Source organism: Hakea prostrata, chromosome 11 (genome assembly GCF_041222555.1).
Source record: "Hakea prostrata isolate BN-2017 chromosome 11, UWA_Hpros_2, whole genome shotgun sequence".
NCBI classification, from domain to species: Eukaryota; Viridiplantae; Streptophyta; class Magnoliopsida; order Proteales; family Proteaceae; genus Hakea; species Hakea prostrata.
The window spans coordinates 2,135,384-2,147,750 of NC_142610.1; the positions used below are offsets into that span (position 1 = coordinate 2,135,384).

General features: G+C 38.4%; 1 protein-coding gene across 2 annotated transcripts; it reads right to left on the reverse strand.

Moving 5' to 3' along the window:
- Positions 1 to 1,176: 1,176 nt before the first annotated feature.
- LOC148999552 (uncharacterized) lies at positions 1,177 to 11,338 on the reverse strand. 2 transcript variants are annotated; one of them, XM_089140871.1, is made up of 7 exons: positions 10,415 to 11,338; positions 5,428 to 5,520; positions 4,839 to 4,940; positions 4,624 to 4,740; positions 4,276 to 4,416; positions 3,822 to 4,160; positions 1,177 to 1,584 (listed from the first exon to the last, which is right to left on the reverse strand). In XM_089140871.1, the coding sequence occupies exons 1-7, from the start codon at positions 10,967 to 10,969 to the stop codon at positions 1,387 to 1,389; spliced, it is 1,545 nt and encodes a 514-aa protein (XP_088996997.1). In that variant the 5' UTR covers positions 10,970 to 11,338; the 3' UTR covers positions 1,177 to 1,386. The 2 variants fall into 2 exon arrangements, with proteins under 2 accessions (XP_088996997.1, XP_088996996.1); XM_089140870.1 differs by having other exon boundaries at positions 5,428 to 5,592.
- Between the last annotated feature and the right edge of the window lie 1,029 nt (positions 11,339 to 12,367).

Below are 12,367 nucleotides of genomic sequence, written 5' to 3' on the forward strand. Positions count from 1 at the left end.
TTATCCGGGAAAACAGAGGAAAAACTCCAGAAACCTTCAACGGCTCTAATTTTTTGTATGACATGTGGCGGCCATTTGGAGTGGCCGCAGAGGATTGAAATCCGAGTTTACTAGGGCAAATGTGTGGCTCCTGTGTTGATTGCAGCCAACTGGCTAAAGCTACATCCGCCCCCACTCCTAAAAAACTGAATATGAATAGATTTTTAAGCATTCATCATTATTTACTTTAGCTTTAGTTTTTAAGTTTTTCTTACCCTCATAAACATAAAAAATCTATGATATGAAGATATGAAGGAGCAATACCACTTTTCTTGTTTTATCAAGAGGGTTGGTATTGTTCCTTCAACAACTCCTATACTCTATGATCTAAGTCTTATCCATTTATGGATGGAGCTTCAACAGCAGCTAGGTCTAGAGGGAAGTTTTGAGCGTTACGTTCATGCATAACTTCCATACCAAGGTTAGCACAAAAAATCTGCATAGAAGTTGGTTTCGACGCACTCCCTGAAGCACAAGCTATGGAGACGGTGATGTAATCTTGAAATTTGTAGTTGATGGTTCTATACGGACAACAAGTCCTAAGATGGCATGGGTGGGGTTGTTGTGGTCTTGCTAGCAATTATAAGTATGCCTCTCCACATGTTACAAGAGCTGCTAGATGGAGGTCTGGAGTTCTAGTAGAGTGTGTGCTATATGGTGATCATGGTGACCCATTATCATATTTTCAATCAATGCTTCTCCACTAGGAACATTCAGAATGCTGTCTACAACATTGTGGGTTTGGTGCGTCTTGATCACCTGAGAGGGGTAAGCTTTGACACTCTACCGGAAGCACCACTTTGCTCTCCACTGCCAAAATTAGAAGCAGCAGAATATGTTGAGGAGATTCAATGAGCTAATGTAAAAATAATACTTTTTCTAAGGATGTCAATCCGTACACGTATTCGCTCAGATCGCACGGTGGTTCTGATAAAACAAGTAAATCTAAAAAGAGAAATGAATGATGGAACGAAAAACTAAAATAGGGAATTAGGGATAGGGTAAAGGTAAAGTGTTTTATTTCTAAAATTACAATTTATATCAAATTTCCCCACCAATAAAAAAAACAATGAGCGGATAGTATCTAAAACCGAAAATACTGAAAAACTCAACCTAACACATAATTCGAATTTTACGCCCTTGAATTTGAGTTCATATTTTGTTTTATTCTAGCTGAAACTAATCCTTTCATATCGACTCTTCAAGGCCATACTGTTTCCGGAGATGCAAGTGAAAATTTCAAATGATGCATCATGGTTCCCAGAATTTGTAAACCCCATGTGTCTTGCTGCTGCTAGATTTATACAAAGGGTGAAATTCCAGTACTATAAATAGAGCATGTTGGAACTAATAGAAAGTTCTGTTACATAAAATGAGCCCACCTGAATTTATTTTCTGCCGCTGCCTCCAACATTCAAAGAGGAGATCTTCATTGTCAGAACAGTGAGGGAACTCTTCTCTATCAAACCACGATGATCCACACGGTCCATAAATAGCAGAGTGGCCCAGGTAGCTTTCAGGAACTCTACATCCTCGATTGACATCCTGAAACATGAGCTCACAAGCGGAACAAAGAAATTAAACCGACATTTACCTCAATCAAATATGGTATGCAAGAATATAGATGAACAAATTTGAAAACACCAAGCATCAGTATCCTTGCGTTTTTTTTTTTTTTTTGGGGGGGGGGGGGGGTGTGAATAATCCTTGCTTAATTAGTTAAATCAAGTAATTGTTAGCAGCATTCAGATTTAGGACTCTACCTAACAAAGTACATGGCAACAGTGCCATCAACTCTATACTTTCATCATTTCAAGCTCAGCAAATCCTATGTATCATATATGGAAACACCCTCGCAGGTTTAACAGAAGAAATTGTCAACAGCAACTGCCGAAGCTGTTACTGAAACACTTCCCATTGTTGCTTTCTACTAATCTACAAAATACTATCAATGTTGGTCAAGCAATAGCCAGTTCTTACCAAAGGTAAATTATTTAGAATAGAATTGGATGGTGAGTCGGTGACAATAATTTAAATAGCATTTATGAAAATCACATGCAATATAATCTCTCATTCCAATCTGATAGTGGAAATCCCTTAGTATCACCTGCTGTCGCTCATTCTCATGCAGCAGCAACAACCATATCCTTATCCCAACTCAATGGAGTCGGCTAATTGGATCTTTGAAGGTTAAGGAAAAGAGACGAGAAGTAAGAGTAAATTTAAGCATGTATGAAGAGAATAGGGAGACTTAGTCGAGGTAGCATTCCATGAACATCTCTTTATATGAGATCAGGTGCACAGGTCCTAGTCTTCCAGACAGCTCTATCAGCACACATATGGGCATCTGTCTAATCATAGCACTTGCATATCTTTTCTTACCACTTCTTCAATAGTCAATTTAGACATACCCCTATCTCTTTTAGCTCCACCCAGTCAGATCTGATCAGTCTTCCTTACAAGTGCCTCTAACAGCCTCCTTTGGACATGCCCATACCACCTGAAGCAAACACTCTCTTAGCTTGTCTTGAATTGGTATAGTACCCAGGTTGGATCTAATACAATCATTCCTTCCTCTATCTCTCCTACTGTTGCCACACATCCTCCTCAACATCCCATCTCTGCTACACTTGTTTTTTTTATATGGCTCCTCTTGGTTGCCCAACATTCTACCCCGTAGATCATGGGCAGTCTAGTAGCTCTCTTGTAGAATTTTTCTTTGATTTTAATAGACATATGTTTGTCACATGACACACCCAAAGCACCTCTCCACTTCAACCCTCCTACCTTAATCTTGTGAGATATGTTGTCAACAATGTCACCCTCATTGTTAATGGTAGAGCCCAATTACCTAAAGAATTTATTTTGCGGTATCTCTTGATCTTCAAGTCTCACTACCTCATTGTTTCTCACAGTTGACTACTGTTACACATCATATACTCTCTCTTTGTTCTACTTATCTTATGTTGACCTCTATAGCTCCAATTAAGTATTAATTTCTTCTATTGTCTCATCAAACAATATAATCAGCTAATAGCATACACCAAGATGCCTCATCTTGTATGTGGCTAGTAAGATCATCCATTATGGGAGAAAGCAAATAGGGCTTAGAGCTGACCCTTGGTGTAACCTTATTGTGACTGGGAATTCATTACTTTGCCCTTCTACAATTCTAGCATTCCTCACTTTGTCCTTATATATATCTTTAACCATCTCCACGTAATTACTTGAGCACCTTCTCTTTCTTCGGATCTGCCAAATGAGCTCTCTAGGGACTCCTATTATACGTCTTCTCTATATCAATAAAGATCATATGATGGTCCTTTTTGTGGGCTCTAAAGATTTTCAAAAGCCTCCTTAGCAAGTAATAGCTTCAGTTGTCAACCTTCCTAGCATAAATCCGATTTGGTTCTTTGATATAACAGCTTCTCTTCTTAGGTAAGCTTTAATAATGTTTTCCCATAATTTCATAGTATGGGTCATAAGTTTAGTACCTCCTAATTATTACAATTATGGATGTTGCCTTTATTTTTAAAGATCAGCACTATGGTACTTCCCTCCACTCATCTGAAATTTTCTTTGTACTCCAAATCTTGTTATACAATTTTGTTATCTAAGAACACACTTGGTGTTCCTAAGCTCTTCCATAATCAAGCCATAAACATGCAAAGTTGCAAATTGATGAAATGGTCATGACAAATAACTTATAATCACAGCCGTGTACTTGAACATGGAATTCTAGTAAATTGTGTATAAAATAATGTAAGGAGCTTGAGAATTACCAGAACTGCATCTTGGGTGTTATTTTGAATTGCTGTTGCTTCCTCCCTATTCTTGCATAATAGGGGAGAGTCATAATTACTAATGTCCCACCTCAACCAAGGAAGAACAACTCCATCCATTTCATCAGGAAAAGAAGACCTAGCTGAAATTCCTAAAGTTCCTGTTTCCTGGATCACAAAGTCCCTTGGCCTTGTTCCTCCTAATGTTGAACTTGCATCACTTCTTTCTCCATCATATGATGAAATATCTGTATCTTCAACATTAGACATAAAGTTTTCAAAATACTTCACTACCTCTTCAGTCAAGCACTTGGACATCATTCTCCTTTCATTGCTCCCCTGATTAAGTTACAAAGCAACATTTTATAAAATAAGGAAGGACTCACTCCAGCTCTTTATTGCAGGACCACTAACAGCAGACATAGTAAATGACGTGTCAGAGAGAGCCTTTTACCTTTTTAGAAGGTAAAGGCTTCTCTGCAACGACAGCTTTTTCTGGACCAGGAAGCAATTCCCTAACAATTTTAGAAAGCTCAAGATGACGTTGTTCCTCAACCACTACCTGAGATAGCAACTCTTGCTTACGCTTTGCTGACTGAAACAATGGAGCTTGCATCTATTAATATCTCAGCAATAAAGGATGGGTAGACCAAACATCTAAAAGGAAGCCCCAAATAACCCATAAGATTACCACATAAAACTTCAGTCTCAGTTCAATTCAGTTATTTGCAGACATCCATAAGAATGTAATAGATTAGAGATAACTGATTTCTGAAAGATTAATGAAAATGAGAATTTGTACCTCTTCCAATTTTGACATGTAATTCTTTCGAATTATGGCAACAGCCTGAAGAAGTTCCGAATTATTTGCTTGTAAGTCACCATCCACTAAAACAGTGCTCTTTGTTTTCACCATGGCCTGCAAAAGTACATTAGGACACCACAAGTGTCAGAAAATGAGCAAGGTTTAGCAAGAGCAGAAAGCAGATTTAAGAAATAGAAAGAACCACCAAAGACCTGTTCAAGTTCAGTTCTGATTTCTTTAACAGCATGTCTCAGTTCTTTTCGCATGGCTTCATACAATGCAGTTCCTTCTCCATCCCGAGTAGGATGGTCTATCTGAAAGGGTAAAAGAAGGTGACAAGTTCAAGAAAGATAATCTTCTAAAATTCTCAAAGAAGGTCAAAAGTCAAATTTTTAATAGACTAACACCACCATTGTCTGACCCACAGTATAGTACTTCTTTGAATTAAACTAATCTGTTTCACAGGCCAACCTTTTTCTGTGCATAAAACACTTGCATTGTCCCTTTAAGTTTCATTTTTACTGGAACAAGCAGTCAGTGCTTCATCATCAGTTAATGTCGAAGAGTGGCTCTGAAAGGTCCCAAAAAAGTCCTAAATAACGTTTCTTCTGCAGATAATGCTTCCAAAAGATATAGGACACAAGAGTACAATAAGGGGTGCAACGATTATTGAATATTAAACCAGGTTATTCTTTTTACCCTTTTGTCTCAACTTCCTCTATAACTTGCCCTCAATAAAATAATAACAAAAAAGTAAAAGGATCATGGCTTGTTTATTACTGAGAGATTAAAATTGCTTACTGAGTAGCCATCATATAACTCCAAAAAATCTTTTTGGCTGAGAGATCCTTTCTGAGACTGATGGTTAGGATCTGTTTGCTGATGTGGTGATCTCTGGTAATTTCCAGTAATGAAATTCTTTGGGTTAGCCTTGCTGCTAGATGTGCAAGAATGATCAATATCACACTGCCAATAGAAATGAAAGAAAATGATGCAGAATCTCTACATGTAAATAATCAATAGAAGTGAAAGAAAATGATGCAAATCCGTACATGCATATAAAATTATTGAGAATTTTGATGGTATATCTGGGTGGCATCTGAAACACTTGGCGCTGGTTGCGAAGTCCAGAGATACCAAAATTTATTTTATATAGTAATGGTCAGGACAGGAATAAATGGTAGGTCCACTAACTCTAAGTTACCGTAACCAACACTAAAGGCCCATTAACTAACCACCTATTTTTTTCTTCAAAGCCTGAACTCACCAAAGTCTGCTACAGGTCTCCTCTTGCCAGTGCAGGTGAGTAATCTCTGATTGTCTCCCTTACTCTCTTATATACCTTGAGAGTTGCAGAGACAAATATGATGGAGCCCGCAACAGCTCCTCTTTGTAGTTTTCTATACCCATTTATTCTTCTTTTTTTAATGTCCCAGTGTCAACGAAAAAGAGCCAACCAGGGTGACATTTGCCTATGTGGACCATTCAATGGGTCCTTTTATGTGTAGCGTCAATATACAGAGTAGAATGCAGATAAACAGAAAAGACAGGAGCTCATTTACTTAAAAATGATTCATTTCTCACCAGTTTCTATCCAAGACACTTAGTGACATCCAGGATGCTTGGCGGGTACGCAAATCATCCTGGATTAGAAACTGTTTTTCAAAACATCAGTATATCCCTCCCGAAAGAGATCCATATTTTGACTTCACACATGCATCAAATCTATCAATTATGCATATGATTTTTTCAACAATTATGGGGCTGGACTATCCAGAGAATCACTGACATGATCAACTCCCATTCCAACCTTCCTGATCATGCATGGGGGGGAAGGGGCAGAGTGCTATTCAGCTTGATGACCCTAAACATCAGTAAATCAGAGATGACTAATAGAGCACCTTCATTAAGCAGCTCTGTGAATTTGAATCAAAAGAGACAAAGGTGCTGACATGATTAGAACTTGGAAATATGCTATATGCTAACAACTGCGTAACAAAGAGTATTCTGCACTTTTAACAGGACCTAACACAAATTTGAGAGCACAAACCCTGTTTGGGTCACCTAGAAAGGGGGGGGGGGGAAGCAATTTTCTTGCTTTGTAGCTGCTAATCACCCAAGCAGTTTTTGGTTGTTACTATGAAAGGACAAGGAAAGTTTTCCCTTGTCTAGCTTCAAGTAACAACTGGGATTTTAAAGCAAAGAAAAAAAAGGCAAAGACAGATATAAGGTCTCTTAAAATGCCAGGAAAAAATAACTAAACAAGTTATAATACAAGATGCCCAGCCAATTCAACTATGACTTTAAAAATTTGGTGCTCTCACACACTTATCCTGCTGCTGCACTCGCTCTACGCTTCAGGCTGATGTAAACCAGATCCAGGACCACGTAATGAAGGTCCAAGGTGTTTACTAGCACCCTGGGGCCCTACCAGCAATCCAAGTATAGGGGGTATTTTGGTAATCCTGTCATTTCTGGTTGAGTCCACTTAGGGTCTAGTTGGGTTCAGTATGTTTGTCGGACCCTAGATCTACTTTTGTTATTGAGTTCGAGTCAGTATTTGTTAAATTATTAAAGATTCCTTATCAGAGTGGGATTCTTAGTTTGTGAAGGAGTCCACTAGAGTTGTCCTACTCCTTGCAAGGGATCTACACCTACTTTTAGAATTCAAATTGGATTCCTCTATAAAAAGTTATGAAGGCTCCTGAGTTGAAGTCTTAGGAATTTTAGTTTGATTTCAATTGCAAGTTAGAGTCCAAGTTTGATTTCTTTCTTCGAGTCAAGTCCCAGTCTAATTTCTTTCAGTAGGCTATAAATAAGCCTTCAAATCTTGTAAACAGCAGATTGATTTGACTTTGACCCAAGGTTTCATTCCATTCCCTCCCCTCAAAACTCTAGAATTTCTAAAATCCCACTTCCTTCATTCGAAATCCTAATTCTAGCTTGATCCAAACCCTAATCCTTAAGAAACCCAATTTCCCCAAACCCTAGAACTGAAATTAAATTACAGCGAGGTGTAAAGCTCGAAACCCTTAAACCATAAACCTATAAGCCTAGCGAAAACCTATTATAACCTTAAACTAACCCTAGCTACTATCTATTGTCACCGAAACCTATACCAAAGGCAACTACAGCCTTAGAAGACTGTTGATTCTCAGGGAAGGGGATCCTAGAGTGAGCTTGATTCTAGGGCTTCTAGCGACTAACCCTAGAACTTGGTTCACGTCATGGGCATTTACATTGAAGTGGATGACAGACATACAGCGAGGTTCATTGACCATTGAAATGACAGGCATGCCCCCAGAAGCAGGCAACAATGCTGAAGCAGGAAAGGTTAAAGTTGGCCTTTCTATATGGTCTGCACTGGAATGACAATAGCAGTAGAACCGATGACTTGGAATTCCAAAAATATGTGATAAACGATCCTCCATAAATCACCTATGGTGGATAAGAATATGCGTATGGTTGGTTATACTTGGGGCTGATCGCAAGCCACGCAACCTCTTGTATGAGCTGAAGGTTTTTATATTGTTGTTTCCGTTAGTTCCTGCAAGTGTTTTACATTCTTCATCCTGATTATTAATTTTACCTTGTTTATTCTTCATTTGATTTAGCGTTTCTTTTGCAATTGTACGACTATTAGATGGTTGTTTTCCTGTCATTTACATTTTACATCAGATTAAAGTTCGAAATTAAACATCCATCTGGAAGTCAGTACGAAAGAATCAATAGAGTCAGCAGCCAAAAAATGAGACAAAGCTGGAGGACCATTTTGGGTTGATCTCATCATTCCAGATATGTTTTCTTGAGTTTGTATTTATCTGTTTATTTTTTTGACTAAATCATTCTCTATATCTGCAACCTTTATGATTTCTTCAAACTTTGACTTAGACTTTATTTGTTGCATATCTGAAAGGAAAAGTACAAGAAAGCTCAAACAGAGTTTGAGTTAAATGATGGAAATATTTATCAGAAACCTGATTTTGGCGAGTATAATTTAGAACATCTGAATGTGAAATTAACTCTTTAAGTTTTGCCATTCTACAGTTTAGAATTACTATTCAATGAGTTTTCACTGGCACTTGCATTAACAATTGGGCTATTGGTTACTCTTAAAAGAAATCAATAGTTCTATATTACTCAATCGCCTTAGTTTACCCTATATTTGTGATGCCCCTGATGTACTTAATTAGTGATTTGTTGACATCACTTGTTTCAATCCAACACTCTCCTCCCGGCGGCACATACCATGCATGGAATTTGTTATTATTTTTGTTACAGCCACTTGCTTCCTCCACCAACAACAACATCCCCCACTAAATAGGATACCCTGCATGGATCCTTGCCTTCCCCAACAACCCTGATTTTACCTAGGCTCATATGTTTTTGAGTTACTAAATAATATCATGAATCTAAAGAAGTCTCTAGTAGCCAAACCCTCTACAATCAAATAATTAGACTTGCTGCCAAAATGTGCTCTGATAAGTCATCTTAAGGCAGCAGGGTATGCTGACATACATACTCTAGAAACTCAACTGAAAATGGACAAAATGCCCCTAGAATATAGCGTGTGATGAATATTGAATAGGATGTATCAAGAACATTCTGGTAGGTAAATGGAAGATGGTTGATGTTGACATCTCAAAGAGGGCCATTCATCTTTAAAATGACTAGAATACAACATAGCTTATCAATGATGGGTAAAGACAAGGTAAACCTCGTCAATTTGAGATATGCAACACCTTGTATTGTAGAAAATAGAAACTAACTAGAAAGTGTCTCGAGTTGAAACTGTCATATATTTGAACATCTACAACATCATAATTTATGCATAGGTCAGGATACTCTAGTATGCATATCAAAAGGTTCCTTTTCTAAGAAAATACTCGAAGATTGTTTTGGGGTGTATGGAAAAATAAGAAAGTCAGAAGACTAGGTTTCGCTGAACCCTCTGGAAATCATGTCTGGCAGTCCATATCACAAGAAACATACAGGCTGAAGCATAAACTAATAAGTGAAGCTTCAAAGTTTATGACTAAAAGGATTTGGCAATATCATGATGGCACCAGTCAGCCTAGAAAAACCACCCAAAATCAGCAGACTCCTTTTTCCCAAAAAAAACCACATCTTTTGAGCAATCAACAGGAAATCTAAATGATGTCATCAAAGGATGATTGGTTTCGTGGTGAGAACATATTTTGTGAATTGCATAGAACCCAGTTTCTAATTTAGCCAAGTCTCAAGTCTGAACATGTTTCGCTTGTCCAGTCGTGGTGGGATTTATTCCAAAAACCTTGTGGTTTGATGCAGACTTTTAGCCAATAAAGGCACTAAAAATAAATAAAATAAGATAAAATAGTGCAAGACCAATAAATCAATTGGGATACAACAGTTCAGGTTATCTCAATACATTGATAGGCTGTCATTCATCTTCTCACTGGATACTTGTTTTAGCACATGCATTATAAACCTGATTTGTTTGGAGAACTTATTCAGTACCCATGTGGTTTCTGTTTTGCACAATAATGAGAGATTTGCAAAATCAATTGAAGCATGTCATCCTCTCTGAATGGAATTTTATTTCAGGTTCGAACAAATTCAGACTTTTGAAAGAAGTACTGTTATGCATTATAGATGTAAATCGTAAAGAATTGGATATGCTATTATCCGACAATGACCGCTAGTGACCGTTATGAATTCAAAGTGAAAAACCAAAAACCAGAGAACAAAATTAACAGAAAATGTTTCGGAAAAAAGAAGAAAAAAAGAAAAAAGACAGAAGACATACCTCCGAGTCACTGAACCGACACTTCCCTACAGAGAGAGAGCGTCTCCTCGTGGAATTAGAACGATTGTCAGGAGGAGCTGTGCCAGCGGAAGGGGATGCATTGGCTTGCCTGGAAACGGACCTTCTGAGCCTCTGCTCCTGAGAGTGAGGTGCACCTTTGGTACCACTAATAGTTTCAGACGAGCAAGTGTCGCCAATGGCGGAAATGCAGCGGGCAGAAGAAGATCGTGATCGGCCACATTCGCTTTCTCTGAGGACATCCGCGTCCAGGTACTTGTCCTTGAGGTTAAGAGGGAAGAAGTCGCTAGCAAGATCGTCAAGACTGGTGATTTCAACGAAGCTTGAACCCCTGAACTTGTTGACGAATCTGCTTCTTGGCGTAGCTGGCGGAAGCTCGTCCAATTCCAGCGCATTCCAACGGCCTGAGAATCTGCTGAGACTCTTGGACCGGCGATGTTGAGTCGCGTTTTGATTGGGAGAGCTTGCATCATCCACTTTGGTTGCAGCTCCAATCGGAGATCGCTTCGTCGTGGATTTAAACGCTGAAGACGCCATCCACTGCTGAAGAACTATCAAATTCTAGGGTTTGAAGTCGATCATTTTCAAATTTCAGTGCCAAGAGAGATTAAATCTTGAGCTGGACATTAATGAACTCAATTTCAAATTTTCAATAACAACAACGTAGAAACGTCACAATCAAACGACTTCACAGGATAGAAGCAACGGCAATTGCAAGTTTGCAACTAACAACCACTTGTTGAAGGTGACCTCATGGCCCAGTGACGAGGACCTCAGATTGGATTTTCCATTTTTCGGGTGGAATTGAATCTTGTCTTCACACCCTCTTTGTCTAATTCTTCAATAGTTCAATCTCATGTGGTTGAAAGCTGGAACGGATAAGAATCTTCTGAGTAGCGTCAGCAAATGTCCCATGAGAACGCAACTAGAAATTTTGAAAAATCAGTTACCATAAATAAGAAAATTTGAAAAATCAATAACAGCGGTGGCATTTATGGTTCTTCGGTGGATGAGATGGTCATTTTATCCCATTCTAGGTGTGGGATGGTGGTTGGTAATTTTTTTCCAAAAAAGGAAAAATTTTAAAGACAGCCTAGATAGTAGGCAAAATGGAATTTTTACATATCAAATTAATTAGAGACACCCCAAAATGTCTCTTAGAGACCGCCAAAATAGTTGGCAAAAAGAATAAATATCCAAAAACATATCAAATTGATAGAGACACTCCAAAATGTCTCTTAAAGACAGCCAAGATAGTGTGAGTTTTTGGTATCGATCAAATAAACCCAACAATTGTGGTGTGTGGTTTGTAAGCCATTGGGGCGTGTGTTTTGTCCGCCCTTGTGGCATGTTCTGTCTTTACCTATGAGGCGTGTGGTATGTAAGCCCTTGGGGCGTATGGTTTGTCAGCCCTTGTGGCGTGCTGGGTTTTCGCCTTTGAGGCGTGTGGTATGTAAGCCCTTGTGACATGGTTTTGTCTGCGTCAGTGTCCGCCTTTGTGGTGTGTCTCCGCAGACGGTGGGGGTGGTTATGTTTATCATACCCATTAGGTTTTTCTAGCTCTGTGGTTGTCATAACCAGTATTCTGAGGGTTTATTGGGCTCGGCCCATCCCTTAGTCTTTATTTTTTTTTTTGTTCGGTATTTGTGTGTGTTATATTTCAATTATGAATGAAATGTTTGAACTTTTGACCCAAAAAAAATAAACCCAACAATTGTTAGTAGGGGCAATCGCGGGTATTTAAGGGATCGAGGATCTTTTTTACCAAAACCAAAATGTTCGATTACAATTATTCATTGAATATTTATTAGAGCTAGACACAAAATAGAAATACAAAGTTAGGTTAGATCCAAAGAAAATACATCTGTTACATATTGACCTTGACTCTTTGTTTATGAGATCCGGAACACACAACTATTTGAATTGATACTAGTT

What these genes read in the sequence shown, in the direction of transcription:
- LOC148999552 (XM_089140870.1), bottom strand. Translation starts at nt 10,969, where the DNA reads ATGGCGTCTTCAGCGTTTAAATCCACGACGAAGCGATCTCCGATTGGA. An exon ending in GTCGGTTCAGTGACTCGGAG is followed by an intron (nt 5,593 to 10,414) that starts GTATGTCTTCTG and finishes TTCTATTGGCAG; the next exon opens with TGTGATATTGATCATTCTTG. An exon ending in AGCCTTTACCTTCTAAAAAG is followed by an intron (nt 4,161 to 4,275) that starts GTAAAAGGCTCT and finishes TAACTTAATCAG; the next exon opens with GGGAGCAATGAAAGGAGAAT.